A 24,110-nucleotide genomic window follows, 5' to 3' on the forward strand; every position below is an offset into this window, starting at 1 on the left:
CCGTATACAGCCTCGCTTTTGGAGACTATGGAGACGCTTGGAGACCCTACCTACGTTCCTCATTGAAACTGTATTCCAATGAGAATACATTAGTAATATGGAAACAAAAAAGTACATTCAATTTAAATTGGACGAAAGAAATTCTTCTGTGTCGAGAATCAGATCGCCTCTTTTCATCAACAGGAACCAAGACTACTGATATGGAATTAGACGACAGCAGAACTGCAACGCGCAGGGAGCAGGGAAAGCCTCCCGAGTTGCCATCAGTCACGGCCGAATGTCTATTCATCGTCATTTGCTCAATGGGCCAGCTTCTGTTCGCCGCTCTTCTCGCCAACACGCTCGTCAATCAAGTCACGCTGGTTTCGGCCCTGGGTATCAGCGGCTCGCTGTCCCCCTGGCTGATCGGATCCTTTTTACTCGCAAATGGCGTCTCAGTGGTCGTCTCGGGCTCGCTGGCAGATATACTAAATCCAGAATGGCTAACAGTGGGCGCTTTTATATGGCTGACCATCTGGAGCTTAATCGGGACCTTCTCAACTACATCCTCACGAATGATCCTATATTTTGTCACCCGGGCAATGCAGGGTCTTGCAGTCGGCGTCCTCGAGTCCAATGCAATGAGTATGCTAGGCCGCATTTACAAACCCGGGCAGCGCAAGAATAGAGTCTTCGCCGCCATGTCTGCCATGATCCCAATGGGCTTCGGGATCGGCGCCTTGCAAGGTGGTGCGTTCAGTGCTCATCTCCACTGGGTCTTTGCTTCCACGGCTATACTCTCCTTCTTCTGCACGCTCGCTGCCCTCTGGGCAGTTCCCGCGCTGCCCCCATCCCTTGTCGAAGACGGGTCAGGCGAGAACCTATCCATGAAGCATTTCGATTTCATTGGTGCAATCGTTGTCGTTTGTGCTTGCGGGACCCTGATTTTTGGCCTTACACAGGGTAGCCCGACGGCATGGACGCCCTATACCTACGCTCTGGTGATCGTGGGCGTGGTTCTCTTCGGCGTGTTTTACCTCGTTGAGTGTCACTCCCCGCGGCCTTTAATCGACAATCGCCTCTGGAAGACACCAGGCTTCATCTCGCTCATGATCTCCTATTTCCTCGGGTACGGCGCGTACGTCGGCGCCTGGATGTTCTACGCCGTCCGGTTCTTCCTAACTATCCAGAACCAACCGCCGATAATAGTAGCCTGCTACCTTATCCCCGTCTCTATGGCAGGCATTCTCGCAACATGGGTCGTGGCGAAAACTCTGCATATCCTTCCAGGCCACTACATCCTCGTGTCGAGCATGATAGCCTTTGGCCTCGGTCCTGTATTTTTTCTCCCGCAAACGCCAAATACGATATACTGGGCTTTGTCCTTCCCTGGTATTATACTCTGCACGTTTGGCCCAGACATGTCTTTTGCTGCGGCGTCGATATTCATTACGTCGAGCGTGCCGCGGTCCTTCCAGGGTGCTGCTGGTAGCTTGTTGATTACGATGCAGAATTTGTCCTCTGCTGTGTTTACGGCTGTGGGGGATACGATTGGTGATGGTGTTACGGGGGGTGAGGGGTACGAGCTTGATTTGGATTCGTTGCGTGCTATTTGGTGGTTTAGTTTTGGGGCTGCGATGGTGGGAGCGGTTGTTTGTGCTTTGTTTGTGAGGATTCCGAAGAGTGAGGAGAAGGATCATGTGCAGTAGCGGTAGAAAATGTCTAGAGATAGCCCGAGCGCAGGTGGCTATAGTAGGTATGGTATGGTACCTAGCATGTGGCACCTACGATTCATAGAAGCAAAGAGAAAACAACAAACTCCCGTCAGTTCTTCTTTCACTCCCTTCCCATTCTTCCATTCCGTAACATGAAGACAAAGGTATGGATATGTGACTTAAACTAAAAGTAAAATCACAAGGCCATGGCATGACCATATAAGTAGTACTTTGGATTGCCCACTTAATTCTCCCATATCTCCAACCGTATTCCCAATGTTCCCCGCAATAGTTCTTCAACCCCTTCTAACTTATTCAATACTCCTACTCACCTGTTCCTGCATACAACCCACCAACCCAACAAAAATGTGCGACCTCCTCCTCCACCGGTACACCGGCCGGGGCGGCTGCGGGCACACACACCCCTACGCCATCTAGCGCTGCCGCAACGCCTTAATGCGTCCGAACATGGAGTCTTGTACGCCGGCATCGGGCCATAAGCGTGATTTGCCCAGAGTGCTCGATGTTCCAGGGTGATAAGGTTGATGGGAAATGTCCGGCTTGTAGGGGGGAGACGCCGCTGAGTTCGGTGGGCAGTCAGTTTGATTTTGTTATTTAATCTGTATATAAGATGTTTCGTAGCAAGTTCAGATGCTTTATCTTAATGGATTGCGATTAGGGATGAACAATCATCATTATTGGTACCCTTCTATATACACTTTGATCTCCAATGCTGTGAATGCAAGATAGGTAGAAGCCAAAAAAAATAAAACTGCGACAGTACCATAAGAGACAGAGATCGAAGCATAGCAAACCAAACAGCTTCAACGCACAAATGACAAGTAACAAGCAAATTGCCTATCCAGCACAGCCAGCCTCGGGCTGTCTTCTCCAACTTTCCTATCCTTTTTTTTCTCTCAGCCACCGTTCTAACATATACCTTGCACCAGACAGTAAACCAAGACAAAATCAACCCAACCCTAAACCTCCAAATAAAACTCCCCCCCGTTCGCACTCCTACACTCAACATCAATATTCCCCACCTCCCCCTCATAAGGCCCACAAACATACTTCGGCCCAGTCGCAATCACCCCACTCGCATCACCACCAGGTCCCCTCACCACAATCTCATAGTTCTCAATATCCGCTGCGCCGGAGGGGAACCAGAAGGAGTAGATGTATGTGCATGCTGCGGGTGTGCTGGCGTCGGGGTATGGACCGTCTTTATTCCATGCTGTATGACAGATTACGGAGTCTGTTGCTTCCCCGTTCAGGTCCCGGGTCGTGGCGTGGAATGTGAAATCGTACCCGTCGGATTCGATTAGGTGTTTTAGGGAGATGTTGCTGATGGAGACGGGGTAGGGGTTTGTAGTTTGAGGGGTTGGTATAGCGAGGGTGCTGGTGAGGAGGGCGAAGAGTGTGGCGGCGATGGCGGTCTTCATTTTGGTGGTGTTTGGTTTTGAGATTTTTGTAATTGAGAGGGGTTTGTGGAGTTGTTTGAGTAAGACTTGAATTAGATTTGCTTTGTTTGCTTGATAGATTGGATCTGATGGAATTTGCTGTTGATGATGAGGATACTCGTTCGGTCGTCAAGAGCCTTATATACCTTCCCTCGTCCCCCTTCATCAACAGCCGTTTCTATAAATTACACCTCCAGGTACCATCGCAAGATTTACTCATCTCGAACATGTCTCTCCCCAGCCCCAAGCTCTGCATATGTATACATCGTGGCTTGCGAGCTGGACGTTGTAGTTATCCCCACATCTTGCGAGGACCTGAAGCTTGGACACCTTCATCCCCTCCATTAATGGTCGCTTCGTACTATAAAGGCAACAATATCGCAGATCACCTTGCGATCCAACGAATAAGCAATGTTCCGACCACCGAAGGATCAAGGAATCGTGAGTTGTCGATCTTTCTGCTTGGTCTATTTTGGGGAGCTTGGCGTAGGGCTGTGCTGGCCTTGCAAGTTCAGAGGATGCGGCGTTCGATGGTACCGTTGTATTGGGTTTCAGATGTCCATGAAAATCCTTTCATCGTCGATATCTAAATATTGAGGCGAGAGTCAATTGGTAGCTTCATTCGGGATACTTTGACTATACTGGGACGTTGAAGTGGTCTACCTAGAAGCATGGCATTTTAGAAAGTGATTCAGCTATGAGATAAATGCAGTGTACAGTGTACAGAGTACAGAGTACACCCTTGCAAGACCCAGTGACGGCACCATAGTAACCCGAAACATCCAAGAATAAGCTTGGAATCAAGGTGCAGGGTTATGTTTCATCCACGGTTCGGGCATGGTTCCCTTAGCTCTCGGTAGTCAGTGCCGACTCACCTGACGACCTGAATCATGCCGTCACGGGGGTGGGTGCAGTATGCGTCAGCAAGCACGTGGTTTGAGTCATGGTCTTGATCTTAAGGGGAAAGGGGCTGGGCTGGGAAAACTAAAATCAGGGTCAAAGCAATACTCATCCCAGGGTCAAGGATTCACAACAAATACGGGGTATCATTGCGTTATATCAACATCACGAGAACAAAAGAAAAGCTAGCTATTATACACTAGATGAACATCCGTATCCAATCCAATCCAATCCAATCTAGTATCCAATTTCGAGCCCAATATAATATCAAGTCAAGTCATAACAGTCGTATCATCTATAGCTATGCATCTATTAAACCTGCGGAGCAGCAGTGCGAGCCTCCTTGTTCTCAAAGGACCCGTCTTCCAGGCTTCGGCCGTAGTTTGACTTGGGGCCGAGCTTGTCGTCGTGATTTTGTGATTTCCAGAGGATTATCGTGCTATATACCGTTAGTATGAGGTGCGGGATAAGGGGATGTATGTTGAATAGTGGCGACTTACCTGACGACGCAGAACACCCAGCCGGGCCAGGCGAGGACGACGGCGGCAACGACTTTGGGGTTGTGGCGGTAGTCTGAGACACTGTTAGCATAGAAATGGTATGATAGACCATAGGCGACGTACTGTATGACGGCCTCTTCTTGGGATCGGGCATCTCAATCCTGTATGTCTCTGCAGTTTGGGGGTCCGTTCCGGTGACGGTTGCATCGTGAAGGGCAGCGACGCACTAAGACCAAAGCATTAGCATCAATCAACCACTAGCCACGTATGAGAGGAGTAAACAAACCGTCATGGTCAAAGCCGAACTAAGCATCATAATTGTAACCACCACGGACGAAATCTTCCAAGAGATCCGTACATGCTTACACTCATGTCGTTCAGGCCAAAAAAGATCAAAGAAGAACGCAGCGCCAAAAATAAACGCGACCGCGATCCCCACGAAAACGTTATAACTCGCTGCGCCGATGAAGCTGTTGTTGTGGATTTTCACACCGGGATGTTGACCCTGCACCCAGGATTGCTGGTCGAGGTAGTCTGAGAAAGCGGCTGTTCCGACGGACTCGGAGCACACGCAGAGGATCATGGCGAGTTGGTAGACTATCATCTTTGTGCGGCGGAGGTGGTAGGCTCTGTTGAACATGTTGGCGCTCTTGAACTTGCGCCAATGGATCTCGTGGAGATCGAGGCCCCATATTACTGTCATGTTGGCGGTTGTGGTTGTATGGTGTTGTTGGGTGGTGAGGGATGGTTGGGGCGGAGGAAAGGGATGGAGAAGGGAGGAAGTTCAAGAAAGCAAAGTCGAGATATGAATTTTCTTAAGAACGGATGAAGGGGATGGGAAATGACGAATCTCCAGGAGGACTAAGCTCGCCGTTCCACAGTTGGCAGGCTTGGAACCAGGGAACAAGCTCAGGGCAACGCTTGTGCTGTTCTTGTATGAAGTCATCGTGGGTCGGCCCTGTGATGTCATCTATGATCGGGGTTCATCCCACTGCATAGGTAAATACGTACCTATCTTCGGCTCAGGTTTATTATTAAAGAAATTTGCCCCAGAATAAATTAATTAATTTCTGTTTCCGACGTTCCGGATATAATTACTGGTGGTCTACATACAATGCTGTACTCTGAAGAGTTTGAAAAGGACTATGACGGTGATATGGTCATAATGCCAAGCAATCAGTACATGATCTTCACCAGTCGATGACCAAGTCCTTCATCACCACAAGATACCCCTTATCGTTGCAGATCATCAATCTAATCAAGCACATCATCTACAGACTGAATCGCTTCCTACTACTCTCCCGCTCAGTCGCCCAGCAAAACACCATATCGTCAATTCGTCATTCTCTCTATCTGCCCCTGAACATGCCGCCGGGATACCGTACCTACGACGGGATAAGGCGCGGATAGCCCGATCTAGATCTCCCCCTGCAACGCCTTGACAACCGCATCCCCAAACTCCTTCGTTCCTACATTCCCGCCCAAATCAGACGTTCTGATTCCCTTATCAAGGACCGTCCTAACCGCATCCTCAACCTGCTTCGCTTCACTCTCCATATTAAACGAGTACCGGAACATCAGCGCCACGCAGAGGATCATGGCTGTTGGGTTGGCGATGTTTTTGCCCGCGATACTACCACACAACCAACGATCAGCACAATTTGTCATAATGGAAAGGAAACAATATGAAAAGGCCACATACGTAGGCGCACTCCCATGCGTCGGCTCATAAAGCCCATGAACCCTCTTCCCACCCCCCTCCTCACCAGTCTTCGGCAACCCATCCAGACTCGCACTCGGCAATACCCCCAACGTCCCAACAAGACTCCCCGCCTGATCAGAAACCATATCGCCAAAGGTATTATCGGCCAATATAACACCGTTTAGGGCGCGCGGGTTCGTCGCCATAATCAGCGACGCGGAGTCAGCTAGTTGATGGATTAACTTGACTTGAGGATATTCCTCGGAAAGGGTCTTTTCGACGACGCGTCGCCATAGTCGGCTCGAGGCAAGCACGTTTGCTTTGTCAAGGGAGATTACGGGCCAGGGGGGGTCATGGCGGAGTGCGAGTTCTGCGGATAGGCGCGCGATGCGTGCGATTTCGGGGGTGCTGTAGGCCCATTCGTCCATTGCTGCGGGGACAGTTAACAACCATCCCTCATCCCCATACCACAACATGAAAATGAAGGTGAGTGGTTACCATAATCCCCCTCCTCAACCTTCCTCCCAAAATAAGCGCCCCCGCAATTCTCCCTAACAACCACAAAATCCACCCCCTCAATAACATCCTGCCTGAACGGGGAAAAATCCCGCGCAATTTCCCTGCTCGGCATATCAACCGAGCAAGGCCTCAAATTCGCATAGATGTCCATCGCCTTCCTTACCTGCAAGAGACCGCCCTCTGGCCCATCGAGTCCGCGTCGGTTAGCGTCCCATTTCGGACCACCGACTGCAGCGAAGAGGACTGCGTCGCTGGATACAGCGGCTTCTTTTACGGCCTGTGTTACGGACATTCCGTGCGCGTCGATTGAGCAGCCGCCTATTAGTTCGGTTGTTGTTTTGAATGTTTGTTGGGGCGTGTTGAAGAGGGAGAGGATCTTGAGTGCTTCGGCCATTACTTCGGGGCCGATGCCGTCGCCTGGGAGGACGAGGATGGAGTGGGTTTTTGGGGATGTCATGGTGGTTTTGGGTTTCTTTTCGGAGTAATATTTAACGGCGAGTATATTCAGTAGAGAAGTGTTCAATTGAGTGCGAAGTGGTAGGTAGATAGGTTTGTACTCTATAAAAACAGTCTCCATCGGCAGTCGGCGTTCTGGCCGAAATGCGGGGAAGGGGGCCCCGGACTTTGGCCGATGAGGTGTCGGTTGTATGTAGTCTGGGGATGCGATTCTCCACGCGTTGAATCGCATATTTTGATAGGGCTTACTATCATCCATAAAAAGTTGTGACTGGTCCACGAATCGGATAACTGGGGTACCCCGCACAGTGCTGGATGCGGAGCCCGATATTGCTGTGCTGCTATAGTGGCATGAATTAGTTATCTCTTCTTAGGTAGATATGTACCTTACTGCCCAAGCTAGAATAACGACTACTTTGAAAGAGCGGGCAGTCGAAATTCCCTTGGGCTATAACGTCAGTGTAATAAGCTATCTGTTCTCGCGAGTGTTTATCTACTGCGGAGCCGGATCAAGGCCCTATCTTGTGATACAAATCATTTCAATAGCGAAGACCAGGAGGTTTGGTTTTGAATTGTCCTCAACTGGCGGCTGGGACACTGGCTTGCGAGCGCTTATTCGAGCTGGCTTGGAGCGTGCTTTCTCAGCCGCTGAACGAGTCGATGCAGGGGTTGTCCCGAGGGTTGATGAATTTTGGTGATCCTGGTGGGCCGTTGTATGTGGCTTGATGAATCTTTCGAATTGGCGGCCCCAGATCAAGAGCCGGGGGAGGTACAGAGGTTTTTTGATAATATATCTGGGAGCTCAGTGTTAGACCAGATGAACGAAACCAACTATAAACATGATGCAAAAATTCGGAACATACCGGGCCATTTGTTGGTTTGTATTTCAGCTGAGAGGAAAACAAGTAGGGTTAGTACAGTCACGGCCCTTGTGACAATGAGTGGGAACGTACCGGACGATGAAATTCTCGACCCCATCTTTCAGCGAACGAGGGATCATTGCGACTGTTTGAATCAGCTTTGCCGCTTGTCTTTCTCAGATTGATCGCCCCTACGCAATCCGTTCACAGGCGGTAGCGAAAATATCTAAGAACCCTCCAATTGGGCCCCGTCTAGCAAATGTCAAGGTCTCTTTCCAAGAAATGGCAAAGGTAGCATACCCTGGCTCACTCTTATAACGCGCTTTGCGCCAGCGGCGGCTTAAAACCCAATATTTCAAGGCACTAAGTAAGTTAGCGCGCTGTAACTGGGGGGTTTATGGGGAATTGGGTGCAGTACTTTTGTCCAGAAACAATCTCATCCTTCGTAAGCCTTTCGGTATCTCCATTGTCAACTGGTCACATCAGGCTCCGCTAAAAGTCGTGTCTCGATGCAGATACTTACCACCATGCTTTTTAAGATGCTCATCTTCAATGTGCTGGCAAAACTACAGAATTAGTGTATACCTCAAATGGAGAAATGGCTCACAACTACTTCCTGGCTGTTGGCGAAGACCTGCCCGCACATCCCTCCGAACCCCAAATCAACATCGCATCTGGCATTTGAGCACACAGCACACAGCACATGTCAGAAGTTGTGATGACTCACACTAAAGCATAAATCTGTGACACTACAGATCGTCCATTATCTGTTATCTGTCAGCTTCGATGACTGTGGGATTGTAGTATGCAGTGCTCACTCGCATGGAAGGTGGCCGCAGCCGGACCGTGGTTATCGACTGTGGCAGGTCAATATTAGCAGGATTTAGCGTGCCAGCCCAAGTCATGCCTACCAGTCTTCCAGAAAGACGAATTGCTCGTCGGTATTGGCCCTTCAAAATTAACTTCGATACGGTCTAAGTGGATGTGCTCACATACCATGAAGGTAGCCGTAACTTGGATGGGGGTTTCGCGCACGACGCACGCGGTTATCGTCAAAGTGCCTCCGTTCTAGGCGGTAGTTTCCACCCCGGTAGTCATCCCTTGTCATGTTTGTTAGACAGGTAGGGTCGAAAAACGAAGGGAATATTGTTCGAAACTGCGTCGGTGTAGTTGATGAAGTAAATGGCAGCTTCTTTAGAGGCCTAAAAAATTGGGATATGAAGATCTTTTATACAAGAACCTGTGCTATTTTCAGTCATGAACGAGAGAAGAGCACGAAGTCCGTAGGAGGTCATATGTCTGAGGTCCATGGTCACTCTTTCCCTCCGCGGTATAGGAAGGAGCGTTGGGACGATGGAGTTAGGAGCTAGTAGTGGACCAGCTGTCTCATCACGCCTACCAATCTTACCAAACCCATACCTACGGTAAGGTGTCAAACAACCGGGTGTTAGATGACAGAACCTCATACTCTCTCTGCTGAAGCCTGAACCCCCATGCTTATCAAACCGATAAGAGCAGTATGCGATAAGATGAGAACGTTATCAGCTGTGTCATGACGCTAACCATAAAAAGCAAAAGACACGCCGAGCCAATCAGAACAACCCAACGTCCACCTCCAACAAGTGCATGCAGGTATCTCTATCTATCAATCCACCAGGTGAGGGGCTGATAAAGACAAAGACACATACTTAAACCTCTACTTCTCTCAAGTTTTCCTTCAACTTCTTTATCCAGACAATCTCCCCTCCTTCCCAAACACCAAAATGAGCACCCTCCACCCCTTCGACCCCATCACCCCGGGGGAAATCACCCTCGCCACCAAGATTCTCCAGGCCTCCTTCCCCAATGTCTCCCTTCGCTACAAGAAGATTGACATGCAGGAGCCTATCAAGACCGAGGTTGTGCCGTATATTGAGGCAGAGCGACTGGGGAAGCCACTTCCGCGTAAACCCACTCGTCTCCTGCAGTCCCTCTTTCATCGACTGGACACGGGGGCCTTCTTCAAGGCGCTGCTTAATGCTGATACCAAGAGTGTTGTCTATGTTAAGGAGTTGCCGAAGGAGATTCAAGTATATTTACTCCTCCAAAGTCAGACCTCTCAACTATACTAATATTGTTGCAGGGTCCCGTCGATGTCGACGAAATGATCGCCATAGAACAACTCTGCCTCTCGCACCCGGCCGTCAAAGCCGAAATCGCAAAGCTTGAGCTCCCAGCCGGTCACACAGTCTGCAACGACCCCTGGATCTACGGGTGCGACGACGAGAACGAGTCACGCCGCCTATTCCAATGCTACATGTACATCGTTGCAACCGATCACCCTGAGAACAACCACTACTCTATTCCCTGCAAATTCTCGCCTGTCTTTGATGGACTTACGCATGAGCTTGTGCGCATCGATTATTTGCCTAGCACGGGCGATACGAGTACCACTGAGACGACGCCGTGGAAACCCGTTGAGACGATTCAGTATGCACATGATCTTTTGACGGATCCGCTTAGGCAGGACCTTAAGCCCTTGATTGTATCCCAGCCTGAGGGTCCATCTTTCAATGTCAAGGGCAACCAAGTCTCCTGGCAAAAGTGGAAGTTCCACGTTGGCTTCAACAGCCGCGAGGGTATGGTCCTCCATAACCTCACCTACGACAACAGGAGCGTGTTCTATCGGCTTTCCATGTCTGAAATGACCGTTCCCTACGGAGGTAAGCATCCTTCCCCCCTCGCTGTCCATGAAATTCAGAACTAACAGGAAAGACCCCCGCGCCCCCTTCCACAGAAAACAAGCCTTCGACGTAGGCGACGTCGGCTTCGGCATAACCGCCAACCAACTCTCACTGGGCTGTGACTGCCTCGGCCACATAAAATACTTCTCGGGATTCCGCACAGACACAAAGGGCTCCCCCATCCACCTCGAAAACGTCATCTGTCTCCACGAGCAAGACGCGGGCCTGCAAAGTAAGCACACAAACTACCGCACCGGCGCCGCAACAGCAATCAGAAACCGCCAGCTCGTCGTGCAGATGATCTGCACGGTCGCGAACTACGAGTACATCTTCGCTTGGATACTGGATCAGGCGGGGAACGTTGAATTGGAAGTTCGTGCAACGGGGATCTTATCTACTGTGCCATTTGACAATGAAATCCCTGGCACGACTGTACCATGGGGAACGAATGTCGGACCAGGCGTAATGGCGCCCTTCCACCAGCATATGTTCAGTCTACGTATTGACCCCGCGATAGACGGGTACAAGAATACAGTCATCTACCAGGACAGTATCCCCCTCCCGGAAGACGAAAACAACCCGTACCTAGTCGGGTACACGACATCCGAAACGATCATTAAAAACTCCACCTCCGCTGACCTCGACGTTTCAAGGAACCGCGTCTTCAAGATCCGCAATGACGACAACATTAACCCGATAACGTACAAGCCTGTCTCGTATAAACTCATGGCACAGCCGAGCCAGATGCTCCTGGCGAACCCGAAATCGTTCGGGAAGAAGAGGGCTGTCTTTGCTACCAAGCCGATCTGGGTGACGAAGTACCGCGACGACGAACTTTTTGCGGGTGGGGAGTTCACGAATCAGTCTAGGAACTCCACGGGTGTTGAGGGGTGGGCTGCTAGAGATGAGGGTGTGCAGGGAGAGGACTTGGTGCTTTGGCATAGTAAGCCACCCCCGCCTCCACTTTTATCCATCCTTCCCTTTCTAAATTCCTTGGTGTTGAATGAATGCTAACGTGTATATCGCAGCATTCGGCCTAACGCACAACCCGCGCATCGAAGATTTCCCCGTTATGCCCGTGGAAAGGGTTAGCGTTATGCTTAAGCCCGATGGGTTCTTTACGAAGAATCCGGCGCTGGATGTCCCGCCTTCGAACCAGGCGTTTAACCAGAGTGTTCTGCATCCGGATTCTGGGTCTGCCTGTTGTTCGGGGACGAAGTTGTAGGACCGGTAGTTCAGTGTCGAGCAGTGGAGAGAACGGGGAAGAGCACAGTGGAAGGGGATAGAGGTGAAGGTTTCATGAATACTCGGTTGGTATTGGAACTGTGCGGAGTGTCTTGATGACCGGCCTGGCTAGTTTCAGTGCGCAGAATAGGTTATTTGTATTTGCGCTGCGAACTAAGGGATGTTAGCTACGACGACATGAGAGAATGCATTACACTACATGTCGATTATCGATTGATTCAATAGAGGACAAACCATTTACATCGTTACTACTTATGAAACTCCCACATTACCCTTCCCAGTCCCATGAATACTATCCTCTTAGTCAAGCCATAACCCCCTCCGAATCACGCCCTTTAACCTTAAACCGAACGCGTACATCACGCAACAAATTTGAAACAAAAGTTCCGTTTTGGCGTCTCCCTGCCATTAGCAAGCTGAATCTCGAAGTTGCGCAGGACAGAAGGGATAGTCTTGTAGACCAGACAGAGAGCCATCCAGGCAAGCCAGTAATCAGCATCATGAAGAGGGTGGGTTGGTGGCTATTTACGTTCTTCCCAAAACACCCGTCGTCAGCACCACCGAAAGAAAACGTGGCTTTGTGCATACGTTGTACGTCCGCTTCGCCCTTTAACCATCGGTCGGGGTTATACTCGTCCGCATTGTCGCCGAAGACATCCTTGTCGTATTGCACGACTACCGGGTTAATTCCGATGCGGTAACCAGCTGGTATGTAGGCGCCGGATATTAATCTCTCCATCACCAACGCTGTTGTAGAAAAAGGATAGCTCTAGACACATTATAGCTGCTTATTTGCAGTGGAAACAAGGCATGAACAGCTACAGGCTGAGTTCGTAATCGACACCTTTAGGGTTGTCGAGGGCCGGATATCAACTGACCAAACTCCGCAAAGTATTTCCGGATACAAGGAAAATCGGCATAATTGCCTCAGTCTCAGCCGGGTGAAAATAGTCAAAGCCAAGGACCCAAAGCCGGACATGATACATCGCAGCAACCTTGACTGTCGGCCGTTTGCATCGAGAGTCCTATGCGCAGCGAAGACTTGTCAAAATCAAGAATGCGATAGCTCTTCGTTGCGAGGAGTTAACGAGCAAGATGTAGCGTCATCGACCAGAATAGAAAGTCTATGGTTCAGTCAGTTGCATCCCCTAGTCAGATGAGGCGTCTCTTCGGATCGGCCAAAAGTAGGCCTCATCCAGGTCACGCTGTGCAACAACAGGCGTTTACCTTGAAGTTTAACCTTCAGCAGGCAATGATCTCCATTGATCTCGAGCACAAAAGCAATGGTCGGGGAGCGCTCGCTGCGCCTAGCAAACATGCCCTCATCCTCTCGGTGTCTAAGCGTAAGTGACAAGGATTGCGAATCCAAAGCAGCCACCGCAGGCGCGTAAAAGTACGAATAGATGGGTAGCAGATGATACGAGAGTGGGTCGGGTAACCGGGAACCATCCATTCTGCTGTTTTTAAGCTGGAAGGTTTGTCATAGGAGAAGCTATTGAATTCCAGTTCGTATATTCTGGTTGCCCGCGACGGGGTCCTTAATGGGAAAGAATGGTGCTCGGTCCACTGCCGGTCGTATCTGCCATTTTACTGAATGATATGCAGAATACGGAAGGAGCGATTACCTCCCGTCAAGGAAGGCACGACTCGGCGAGGAGTCCTCCGGAGGAAAGAGCGTCTAATAACAGGAAGGGAAGGAGCGACCGGGTCCTAGTTCTATACGCAGCCTCTGGAGTCTGAGGTCACTCGCAAGCTTATCGCAAGGGTATGGGAGGATTCAGTCAGCCCTTCAGGTCTGATATACGGGTCCTATTTCCGTGCCGCACTGTTTATGGATGGTCTGATATTGTGCAAGTAGGTAGGTAATCTTCAGATCGTGATCGTACAGAGAGGATCAAACCTCTTTATCATGCTTCGGGACCTTGTAGTCGGATGGTACTCTATACTGTCCAGGACAGCTGGCCGGCGACCTACAATTTAGCCCGCATCGTCCATACAGCTTGCAATAGCACTCCTCCGCTGACGGACAAGCTGCCTGATTGAGGACACCCAGATCAACACCATCACCGCTGCCGACATCCAGGAACAGGATGTGCCAGATGTATGAGATGATACGTCCTGCAACGCGATCATCTTTTGGCGCAACACCCCGGTCGCGCAATGCCTTTGCGGTCCTCGCATCCACCGGCTCCGACCCATCCAGCAACCACTGGCGCAACGCAACATACTCGTCACGCGAATGCGCTCTCACGCGATCCCTTGAAACGACAAATTGCGCGCAGCACTGCGAGCGCACAGTCTCGTGCCGACTGAGCATTTGCTCCGCACTCCCACCAAATATAGCAGCCAGCGCCTTTGGCAGGGCCGCATCCGACGCGGCCCGCGCATCGAAGGGGTCAACCGTCGACTGGAACTTGACCTGATAGCTTCCTTGTGGTGTATATCCTGAAGAGCAGGTACTAACACTCCAATCGCATCGCAAGTTATGGTATCCCGCTGGTTCTAACGCGGACGCGACATCGAGGTTCGAGAGAAGGTATGCGTTGTCGTAGTCCGGCGCGTCATTGTGCCAGGCCCATCTGCTTCCGTGGACGAAGACGCCGCCGGAGGAGGGGATATCATCGTAGTTATCGATCAGGAAAGTGAGGTAGGCCATTGCCTCGTGGCCGCGATTAGCCGGGACGCGGAGGGTCGGTGTCGACCAGAAAGAACCATCGTCGGCGTCGGCGTCAACCTCGTAGATGCAAAGATGGTATTTCTTCGCAAGATCCGACTCCGTAAGCCAATTTGTATCACCGTCGGTAGACACGTGCGAGACGACGAGGGCGGGTTTGTTCGATTTGGCGAGACCCGGGCAGCGGCCGCGTGTGTCGGGAAGGGAGCGGGCAGCGCTCTGGTAGCGGATTTTGGACCATGCGAAGGTGCGGCTGGTGGAGGGGGGAGTGTTGAGGAGGATGAGGAGGGTGAGGATGCCGATAAAAACGGCGAGGTGGGTGACCGTCCGCCTGGTGCGTCGGTTCATCTGGGGCGTTCACCTGCTGGGCATTTTATTCCGCAGGTGAAGCCGGAGAGAGAGAGAGCAGGCTGAGCTGGAGATATCCCGGATGTATCGGGTTTAGCCAGGCCCCGCAATGTACTGTCCACCAGCCAATCGCCATCAGCCGAGACACTCTTAGCATTGCTTCGTCTTCAGGGTTCAATTTCTGAAGAACTACTATAAGCCTTGGTATCAGACCCTGTAACTCTAAGCGTTTGTCTGCTCTATAGAGTTGAATCTCTCTCTATAGTACCGTGCCAGACAGCCTGTTAGCACTAATGACACTACCCATTCTCGCATCTCATGTCCTGTGGTAAACAGGATTATCCGGCACCTATACAGTGGGCGAAACGGAATATGAATCTTCAGAGATAGACGCTAGGTTATGTTCATCTCCCGCTTATCTCAATGAGGGTTCCTCCACCGTCTGCATCAGTGTGCAATTATATATATTGTGGTCGGGACGTGTGCAAAGACCTTACACGCTGCATTATGGGAATTATGGGCGACTCAGTGGTTAGCCTACAGGGTAAATTCGAGCATTTTTAGGTGTGATTCGAGTTCGTCTCGTCTGCTCAAGAACAGCTCGACCTGCGAGGGAAGCACTATGGTCAAGCTGGATTGTACTAGGCTCTCGAGGCCTGAGGAACCGGGCCCATAACTATCGAATTTTGCCACTGGACCAAAAAGGGTCAACCCTCTTTAGTAAGGGCTTCTATTCTGGTTGTCAGGATTCGATCCCTCAACAGATAAAAACAAGACATCGTCAAGAAGAGCCTATCGAAGCAATAGAATTGAGCCCTATCGTTAAAGGCATCCGTTCCTTAGTAGGCTACGTGCGTGTAGCCGATACAGACGTCATTCTGCCCCTCTCCTTCCCCTGGGCCTGTACGATTCGTAACAATCCGGGAATATCACTAATCATTAATTCTTCTTGGAGAATGCTCCCTATTAACCCTTTTTTTTCCTTAGCCGAAATATGGAACCGGGAATATCACGTCATCAAGCCTGCAGTGGATGATTTCCGTTAGATTGAGCTTCTGATGAACGCATTAGTTGGTTATCTGCGGAGGGACAGTACGCATGGGGTTCCCGTACAGATGGCCCATCCCCTCCTTCCACTCCTTGATTAGGATTACTTATGTATCATACCTATCTTGCTGGAATTTTCAATATTTTGCTTTTCAAAGAAACCTTCCAAGTTGGACTACAAAGCATTGATCGCAAGCATGGGTCAGAAGACAGTTCTCATCACGGGTTGCAGTGAAGGTGGCATAGGTGACGCTCTAGCACAGACCTTCCACAAGAAGGGTTTTCGAGTTTTCGCCAGCGCCCGGAATACCGCCAAAGTCCATCACCTCAAGGGAATGGGACTCGACATTGTAGAGCTAGATGTAACCGACGAGACGTCAATCAAAGAAGCAGTGTCAACCGTGAAGGCTGCGACGGGTGGATATTTAGATTTCTTGGTTAACAACTCGGGCACAGGTACCTACTCTCACGGCTTCGCTTACTTGTGTCAACAAAAAGCTGATCATTATCGATAGGTTACGGCATGCCTTTATTGGACTCGGATGTGTCAGTCGCCAAGAAGATGTTTGATGTTAACGTCTTTGCTGTCGTGACCGTCACTCAGGCGTTTGCGCCACTTTTGATCGCCTCGCAAGGAACGATCATTAACATTGGGTCGGTTTTTGGGAAAATGCCATTCCCATGGTCAGGATATTACAATGCAAGCAAGGCTACAGTTGCTATTTTGACCGACCAAATGCGTATTGAGTTTGCTCCTTGGAAAGTCCGCGCAATCCTCGTCAATACTGGTGCTATTCGAACAAAGTTCCTCGACAACCTTGCAACTGCACCACATCTACCCGAGAATTCTCTCTATTTTCCTGCAAAGGATGTGATCGAGCCAGCATTGGCTGGGAATGAGGTGGAGAAAAATGCTATGGATGTCAATTCCTATGCCCAGGTCGTTGTCAACAACGCGATCCGACCAAGCCCTAAGAAACATCTTTGGTCAGGAGGAGGGGCTTTGATTACCTGGCTGGCTTCATCATTTGGCTGGCCGACTATATGGGTGGGCCGTTTCCCGTCATTCCATGAAGAGCCACTGCCATTCAATTTCGCTAACACCCACATCCAGGATACGTTGCTTGCTCCTCTTGCCCACATGCCGGATATTACCAACAAGATCCGTACAGCGGAGAGGTCCGAACAGGATCGCCAGAAGACAAAATAACCGCTCTTTTTTACCATCCTTGATTGAAATTAAGAATCATCTGGATGGTGATTGTGCTCACCTAGGGCGAAGCGAAGTAATCTATCTAAAAGCCATTGCATCAACGGCTTCCTCCGAGCGATATGAGACTTGACTACATAACGCCATCTTGTACAACGTATGCTCTCGACACTCGACACGTGGAGACTGCCTACCAAATAGCAGACAGATGTGATATAATAACGGAATTGATGCAATTCCAACAGACTCAATTGTTCAAGAACAACTCAAGGTACATTGCGTAAAGCTCCGGCACTTGGAAGAGATTCCCGTGCCCTGCGTAAGGGTAAAGATGTAGCTGGGCATCTGGGATCTCCTGCTGCAAGACGAAACTATTTGAAGTGGGCGACATAATGTCTGTATGACCGTTGGTCACAAGAACCGGCGCTTTGACGTCTGTCAGCCCATCGAACGTGCTAGTATTCATGGTGAATTTAAGAATCGCAGTGAGCTGCGACTGAGCCCGGCCCCGGTAGGCTATGCCTTCTGACGTATATGCCAGATACTGTACAATGCCGCCACCCATGGATGAAATAGGCCTTTGGAATTCCAAGCGCAGCGAGCACGTTGACGAGGATCGCGACCATGTCGGAAATAGAATCCGGCACGGTTTCTTTGCTGTGCCCGATACCTGTACTATCGTAGACAATCACTTGCCGGCTTTTAGCAATGCTGTTGAACAAAAGCGGATCGAGCATGTCCATGCTACCACGAAGATGGTTGACATAGACCAAAGGCAATGGACTGCTTGCTCCAAAGCGTATATAGGCAATTTCAAATCCCAGTGGAGACTTGATCAGAGGTCCTTCCCGAGGTCCGGACCCGGGTAGATGAGTTATTGATAGCTAGAAAGTCGGGCACTTGACTCATGATTCCGGGCCCGAGGCCCCGTGGAAATTCCCTGACCTGGCCGTGGAGTTATCCAAGCTTCGGTCATGCGGTCGTTTTTAAGCATTACAATGATATAATATGTTCGCCAGTCGTTCCATACACGCAGCTAGCGACCAGGAATGCGATTTGCGATTGAGACATGGGTTCAATCGCCTGGTAATTAGCACTTGCTGCCGTCGGCCTGCGGTTCATCCGACCTGCAAAAAATCAAGTTATATCAAGTTTCTTTTCCCACTTTTCCCTTCATTCTTCCCCAATATTCTTACAATCTAGCACTACGCACGAGTTGTTCATCTGTTCAGTACTTCCTGTATTCCATCTCCTACCAACTCTACCTGAGCTCATAATAATACCAAATTAATATGAAAGCGGTTATCACACAACGATTCTTGCCGAAACGTCTACTGAGTCTCGCTCTCGGTAGTCCACTGGGGCAGGGCGCACAAGTCAACGATGTCCCGATTCCAAGCATCACTGATGATGAGGTCTTGGTCAAGGTTCGTGCGGTCGCGCTGAATCCGATCGACTTCAAAGACATCGATTTTCTCTCGCCACGTAATTCGGCGATTGGCTGTGACTATGCAGGCGAGGTGGCTCAAGTCGGCAAGAATTCAGGACGGCGTTGGAAGGTTGGAGACAGAATCGCTGGCTTTGTTCACGGCGGTTTGTATCCCGACGTTGGCTCGTTCGCCGAGTACCTCAAGGTCGATGGAGACTTGGCCTGGAAGGTGCCTGACGAAATTACTTTGGGCGAAGCGACGACCTACGGAATCCCTGCAGCCACAGCAATGCTGAGTCTCGCGTACCTCGATATTCCCTGGGTGGATATTGAGAACGGACGCAGCGCTCAACAAGGTGACCAACCGACTATTCTCATCTATTCAGGAGGCTCGAACGTTGGTCTCTTCGCTATTCAATTAGCCAAAAGAGCAGGATACACGGTTGTGGCAACGTCTTCGCCACGTTCCTTCGGCCTCGCAAAGCGCTATGGCGCCGATGCAGTATACGACTACCGTTCCTCTGCATCCATTGACGAAATCAAGAAAGCCCATCCGAATATCACAAAAGCTCTCGACTGTTTTTCTGAAGGCTCCTCTGCCGCTTTCTGTGCCGACGTGTTGCGAGAGGGCAAAGTGGTCACGCTTCTCGATCAAGGAAAGGCAAAGAAGGCAAACGTGACTTATACTTTCCTCATGGTCTACACTGCGTTTGGTCGGAAGTTTCAGATGTTAGCGCCCCTCGGCCCCGTGTTCCCAGTGAAGCCAGTAGACCGCGAGGTCATCAGCAATTTTTACGGTAATTTATCGACCTTGTTAAGTCTTGGCGTTGTGAGGCCTCCATCCATCACAACCATCAAGGGCGGATTCAATGAAATTTTTGAAGGTCTAGAGACACTCCGCCAGGGGGGTGGTCGAGGCACGAAGCTTGTCGTCGAGTTCAAGTGATTGACGTCCTGTACTTCTCACCCTGTCTCCATACAACGTGTTTCTCCGGACCTGGGGTTTCTGGGGTACCACTAGTTCTTACTATTCAATTCCAGATGCGTAAAGATAAATTAGCCCTGCGCGGTGGAAGACCATTGTTCTGAATTATTCATCATTAAAGTAACGTCCCAAGGCCTTAGGTTGGGGCGAAGTGCTGGGTAGGCCTTGACCTACTTAGGTTATTACCATATGATATCTTACATTTATAGTCTTGGTTATCCATGCTTCTAATTCTATTTAATATGATACTATTTCAGCAAAACTTTCCTTACATATGGCTTGCGGGGTATAGTTAACCCTTGGCGCTCCTTCGCCACCTACGCTTGGACTTAGTCTCATGAATCCGTTCTTATTCTTGGAGACTATACTATGACAGCAATACGCTGATAATTTCTTTCTCTGAAAAGCCACGCCTTAATTCTCGCGACAATACCAGCCAGAGTTCCACTTTGCTTAATATACGGAACCCAACACCCACATCACAAGATCGCAATCACAAAGTCATAGCATCCTCAGCTGACGAAAACGTGGCATCCAGTTTCCGTCTCACTTCAGGTCCAACATCAAGCCTTTATCCTGTTTTCACAGTTGGTACCACCGCATCATCGAGCTTTACTAGAATTGCGATATCTCCTGAAAAGCGGCAGAAAGACCATCCAAGTCCTAGTGGGCCCATCACACTCTATGCTTGGACGAAGCCAAATTGCGAAGGCGAGCGGGCGCAGACCCAGTTCACTTTGGTGACCTTCACACAAAATAACTCAAATTTCTATCTATCTCGGAGCTTTAGGCTTTCTCATCCGCTGAGGGTCAAGAACAGCATAAGATTTCTCTCGCAACCGACCCTAGTTCTTGGAACTTCCCGTGTGTTTAGATAGACCCGCTAGCCAATCAGTGCAGACCCTCGCTTCTCCAATCCAACCTCCGGCCCTTGAACCTGCCATTGGGTTGTCGTCGGAGGTTTTGTACAGCACCTTCCTCATTTGAAAATTTTTGCTCTAACCTTCGCATTGCGCCGTATCACGAGGGCATCCCTTTTTGAGGCCAAGATGTTTTCCGGCGTCGAGGCATTTAATGAGCACTGGGCTGATTGCTAATCTGTCCCGACAGTACCGCACTTCTCGGATGCGATCACTAATAAAAAAACCTATGCATAAGCAAGCCGAGGTGGCACAAATCCCCACCCAGTCGGGTCCCCGACCAGATCGGATATCAAGCAGGGCCGCCAGGCAAGCCTCTACGACAACCCTTGGCCAGCATTGATGGCATTCGTGATGACTTTCCTTATTCAAGTCCTCAGGCTAGAAAACAACAAGCTGTGGAAGGGCCTCCTGGTCTCACTGGTCGGGCTAACCATGCTCTTCTTAAGCATGTACAGGGGCTATCTAATCGAGGTTGACCTTACCTGGGCTGAATCTATCTAAAGAAACGGTTAACAAAAATCAAAACAGGGCAGTCCAGTACATCCAGGTATAGACTTTAATCAGAACAAGTTTTTTTTGCATCTCGTAGGGCGAGAGTAAGGTGTTACGTTTAATCAAAGAATTGCCGTGACGTGCGCTTGATTTTGGGTGGTCTGCTGGAGAGCTAATGAAGGCTTGGGCACCTTCTAATACTGCCAATGGCTAGCATAGTATATTATTCTCGGTACTAGCGCCCTGTTGGGTTGGAAATCCAGACTTCAGAAATCTTCTGAGTGTCTCCCTCAATGCGTATATGGCTTGGACGGCTTTTAGAGGCAAATAAGCTACCTCTCCCAATTTCTAAGAGGTGCCTGTTGACCAGTATGAGAGCGAACAAGAGTTGTGCTCCATTGATGGACAGAATAAGGTGGACTGGAATACCGAGGTAGGGTTAAAGGCAGAGAGACATGTGAATTCTTCTATACTGTCTCTTATAGTGCTTCTTCTAAATACTTTACTAGTTATCTGTCCAGTACATACGACCACAGGGTGTGGAGAACAGGGCTTCCCGTCCGCTCAGCCGTACTTAAGCCACACGCCGGTAGGTTAGTAGTATGGTGGGTGACCACATGCGAATCCCTACTGTTGTATGTTTTTTCTTTTTGTTTTGCTTGGATGGAAGTGACAAGGTATGGTCTGCCCCAGCCATTGATTGATATTATGGATTCTCATCATACATAGGAGGTGATTAATGCCCTGGTTCAGTTAAGAGAAGTTTGGTTATTACTGGTGCAGAACAACAGTGAGAAGATGTTGAAGATTGATGCTAGTACAATTGAATGGCTGCAACTTCGTGCCCCAGGAGTTTTAGACGAAGACCAAGACCTTATTCACGGATAGATATCTAGCGGCCAGGTCTTCCCAAATTTGACTAAGCAAGATTGTGACGAAATATGGGATATGCTAAAGGAAAGAAAAACAATCATTCCATTGCTATACACCTTTTTCCAGAATATGTGGTACCTTACGGCATGCGCCCAGTGCATGAAATGCTTAGTATCCTTCAGCAAATACCACTGCACTATTTAAACAGCCATGTTAAACATCTTTAAACCGTCCTCTTAGGAATTTTTAATTCAGACTTTAGAAAGTGACTTCCAAAAAATTTATATTTCCCCCAAACATGGTGCTAAGCTTGCATACAAGCAGTTATAGATCTTCTCCATGCGCCACTATTTAGAAATAATCAAGGAACCCAAGAGTGACGATGCTATTGTAAATCCAGACTCCCAAAAACTAAATAAATCACTTTTACATTGTATGGCCGTTCTCGCAAGGAGGCTGGGCTTTAACTCTAATGAAATCCAGGAGCTTCTAAAGCTCTCTCCTAATTAACAGATTGCAAAGTCTACTCTTCTTTAGGCCAGACCACCAGACCAATATCAATTCAGCAATGACATCTTTGGGTCCCTTGTTGACTGCATTGTCAAGTCTTTTGACCAAGCCGCGCTAGGTAATCCACCACTCTGGAGGTTAACCCTAAGTAGGGAGACAAAACTGAATGCTCGCCGCGGGTTCCCACCTAGGAAGGCTCCATCTTGTGGAAAGGTAACTACGTTCTTTGTGAGGCAGTGTGTATAATTTACGTCCTTAGGCAAAGTCTTGAAGGGGCTGCTACTTGGTATCAACCCATACAAGCATGACATGCACGAACGCGCTATCTCTCCTCTTTTTGTTCCAGGTACTGAGGAGATGGAAATTTCAGAAGCTTTCAAAAAATCTGAGGGGCAGAGAGAACGCCAGCAGGAAGAGGAGCAGCGCCAAAGAGAAGAACTCCAAAGAGAAGAGGAGCTTCAAAAAGAGCATCAAACGGAGCGTTGGCAACGTCCGGTCACTCAACTTGACTTTTTGAAAGCGTTTGATGACTTGGGATCAACAAAGACCTTTGATCATTCAATTTCTCAATAACCTCTACCGCCTGATATATCTACCCGGCAAGATATTGACCTAGACGAGGAAGAAGAGCAAGAAGGACAAGGAGATGGGGATCATCAAGAGGAAGAAGCGCATCAAAAAGACAACTGGCGTCAAAAGCGACCAGTCACACGAGTCGACTTTGCACAGGCCTTTGATAAATTAGCTCAACTGCCTACACGGCCTGAAAATAAACCAGAAAACCAGGGAACAACGACCGGAAAAAGACGCCGTCTGGAAGATGAGGGACAACTAAATAAGGGGCAGAAACTGGAGGACCCAGATTGCTAGTATTCTGCTTCAACGCCGAACTTACTATTAGTTAGCGCCTGCTTGGCCATTACTTATATCTTTTCTATTTCCTAATCTAGTTAGTTAGCTTACCTCTATTTCGACTGTATTTAGTGCAGTATCGTAGCTAGATTGATCGAATCAGACCTTCATATTCTTCGGGTGGTGTACCAAATATTACGTACGTGGCGAAGTTCGACAGATGCGAAGTATTGTCCACAGGCGCTAAAGCTAAATTAGGAATAGCGAGTTTTGCACGCTCTGCTATGCGAAAAGGCCACACACAACCGTGGCCTTTGGCCTTTTCGCCGTCACCCAGACTTACTCCGTACCAATTTCCAAAATGTTGCAACCTAACATCCGTGACTACCACGGCCAATGAGCGACTTCTTTGAGCTAAGAATAGCGCCGGGCTCGATGGACAAGATGGATTGCTGGACTTGGATGGCAGTTTCAGTAACCGCCAGTGTGGGGACCTTGCTCTAGCTAACACATCAATTCAGAGAGGCGCCAACCTGATGACCACTACTATCCCAATAGAAGTTTGCAATCATGGCTGAACACATCCTTCTCTGCCCAGTCAACTAGCAAGATAGTCAGCGTCTCAGCCAGAGTCCGAGTACGAAGACAATGAACACCAGCGGGACTTAAATGGTCAAGGACGTGGAGGGAAATTCCTTGCCAATGAAT

At 49.4% G+C, this 24,110-nt stretch overlaps 10 protein-coding genes across 10 annotated transcripts; 4 read left to right on the forward strand and 6 right to left on the reverse strand.

The window, feature by feature from the left end:
* Positions 1-200: 200 nt before the first annotated feature.
* On the forward strand, positions 201-1,688 carry BDV14DRAFT_207729 (MFS general substrate transporter; the record flags this gene model as incomplete). Its single annotated transcript, XM_073775208.1, has 1 exon — positions 201-1,688. The coding sequence occupies one exon, from the start codon at positions 201-203 to the stop codon at positions 1,686-1,688; it is 1,488 nt and encodes a 495-aa protein (XP_073629893.1).
* Positions 1,689-2,674: 986 nt separating this feature from the next.
* On the reverse strand, positions 2,675-3,136 carry BDV14DRAFT_198396 (uncharacterized protein; the record flags this gene model as incomplete). The annotated part of the gene is made up of 2 exons (XM_073772936.1): positions 2,675-2,711; positions 2,766-3,136. The coding sequence occupies 2 exons, from the start codon at positions 3,134-3,136 to the stop codon at positions 2,675-2,677; spliced, it is 408 nt and encodes a 135-aa protein (XP_073629894.1).
* Positions 3,137-4,330: 1,194 nt separating this feature from the next.
* BDV14DRAFT_33608 (uncharacterized protein) lies at positions 4,331-5,590 on the reverse strand. The gene is made up of 4 exons (XM_073776573.1): positions 4,841-5,590; positions 4,678-4,780; positions 4,555-4,627; positions 4,331-4,493 (listed from the first exon to the last, which is right to left on the reverse strand). Exons 1-4 carry the CDS (start codon positions 5,255-5,257, stop codon positions 4,367-4,369), a joined length of 720 nt encoding a protein of 239 aa, XP_073629895.1. The 5' UTR covers positions 5,258-5,590; the 3' UTR covers positions 4,331-4,366.
* Positions 5,591-5,970: 380 nt separating this feature from the next.
* Positions 5,971-7,232, reverse strand: BDV14DRAFT_188599 (3-isopropylmalate dehydrogenase; the record flags this gene model as incomplete). The annotated part of the gene is made up of 3 exons (XM_073771084.1): positions 5,971-6,187; positions 6,257-6,686; positions 6,755-7,232. The coding sequence occupies 3 exons, from the start codon at positions 7,230-7,232 to the stop codon at positions 5,971-5,973; spliced, it is 1,125 nt and encodes a 374-aa protein (XP_073629896.1).
* A 640-nt stretch (positions 7,233-7,872) lies between these two features.
* BDV14DRAFT_198399 (uncharacterized protein) lies at positions 7,873-9,199 on the reverse strand (the record flags this gene model as incomplete). Its single annotated transcript, XM_073772937.1, has 11 exons — positions 7,873-8,025; positions 8,095-8,121; positions 8,185-8,236; positions 8,287-8,454; positions 8,510-8,564; positions 8,615-8,657; positions 8,705-8,765; positions 8,819-8,858; positions 8,910-8,948; positions 9,003-9,041; positions 9,088-9,199. 11 exons carry the CDS (start codon positions 9,197-9,199, stop codon positions 7,873-7,875), a joined length of 789 nt encoding a protein of 262 aa, XP_073629897.1.
* Positions 9,200-9,742: 543 nt separating this feature from the next.
* BDV14DRAFT_33641 (copper amine oxidase) lies at positions 9,743-12,338 on the forward strand. Its single transcript, XM_073776574.1, has 4 exons — positions 9,743-10,160; positions 10,214-10,793; positions 10,846-11,757; positions 11,843-12,338. Exons 1-4 carry the CDS (start codon positions 9,855-9,857, stop codon positions 12,037-12,039), a joined length of 1,995 nt encoding a protein of 664 aa, XP_073629898.1. The 5' UTR covers positions 9,743-9,854; the 3' UTR covers positions 12,040-12,338.
* Positions 12,339-13,344: 1,006 nt separating this feature from the next.
* Positions 13,345-15,133, reverse strand: BDV14DRAFT_170396 (DUF3431 domain-containing protein). The gene has a single exon (XM_073768197.1). The coding sequence runs from the start codon at positions 15,079-15,081 to the stop codon at positions 13,954-13,956; it is 1,128 nt and encodes a 375-aa protein (XP_073629899.1). The 5' UTR covers positions 15,082-15,133; the 3' UTR covers positions 13,345-13,953.
* A 1,192-nt stretch (positions 15,134-16,325) lies between these two features.
* Positions 16,326-17,338, forward strand: BDV14DRAFT_198402 (SDR family oxidoreductase; the record flags this gene model as incomplete). The annotated part of the gene is made up of 3 exons (XM_073772938.1): positions 16,326-16,584; positions 16,644-17,176; positions 17,243-17,338. 3 exons carry the CDS (start codon positions 16,326-16,328, stop codon positions 17,336-17,338), a joined length of 888 nt encoding a protein of 295 aa, XP_073629900.1.
* A 247-nt stretch (positions 17,339-17,585) lies between these two features.
* Positions 17,586-17,903, reverse strand: BDV14DRAFT_198403 (alpha/beta fold hydrolase; the record flags this gene model as incomplete). The annotated part of the gene is made up of 1 exon (XM_073772939.1): positions 17,586-17,903. One exon carries the CDS (start codon positions 17,901-17,903, stop codon positions 17,586-17,588), a length of 318 nt encoding a protein of 105 aa, XP_073629901.1.
* A 484-nt stretch (positions 17,904-18,387) lies between these two features.
* BDV14DRAFT_170397 (zinc-binding alcohol dehydrogenase family protein) lies at positions 18,388-19,886 on the forward strand. The gene has a single exon (XM_073768198.1). The coding sequence runs from the start codon at positions 18,631-18,633 to the stop codon at positions 19,711-19,713; it is 1,083 nt and encodes a 360-aa protein (XP_073629902.1). The 5' UTR covers positions 18,388-18,630; the 3' UTR covers positions 19,714-19,886.
* The last annotated feature ends 4,224 nt before the right edge of the window (positions 19,887-24,110 follow it).

This window comes from Aspergillus stella-maris (genome assembly GCF_047715825.1).
Source record: "Aspergillus stella-maris strain CBS 113639 unplaced genomic scaffold BDV14scaffold_16, whole genome shotgun sequence".
Classification (NCBI taxonomy): Eukaryota; Fungi; Ascomycota; class Eurotiomycetes; order Eurotiales; family Aspergillaceae; genus Aspergillus; species Aspergillus stella-maris.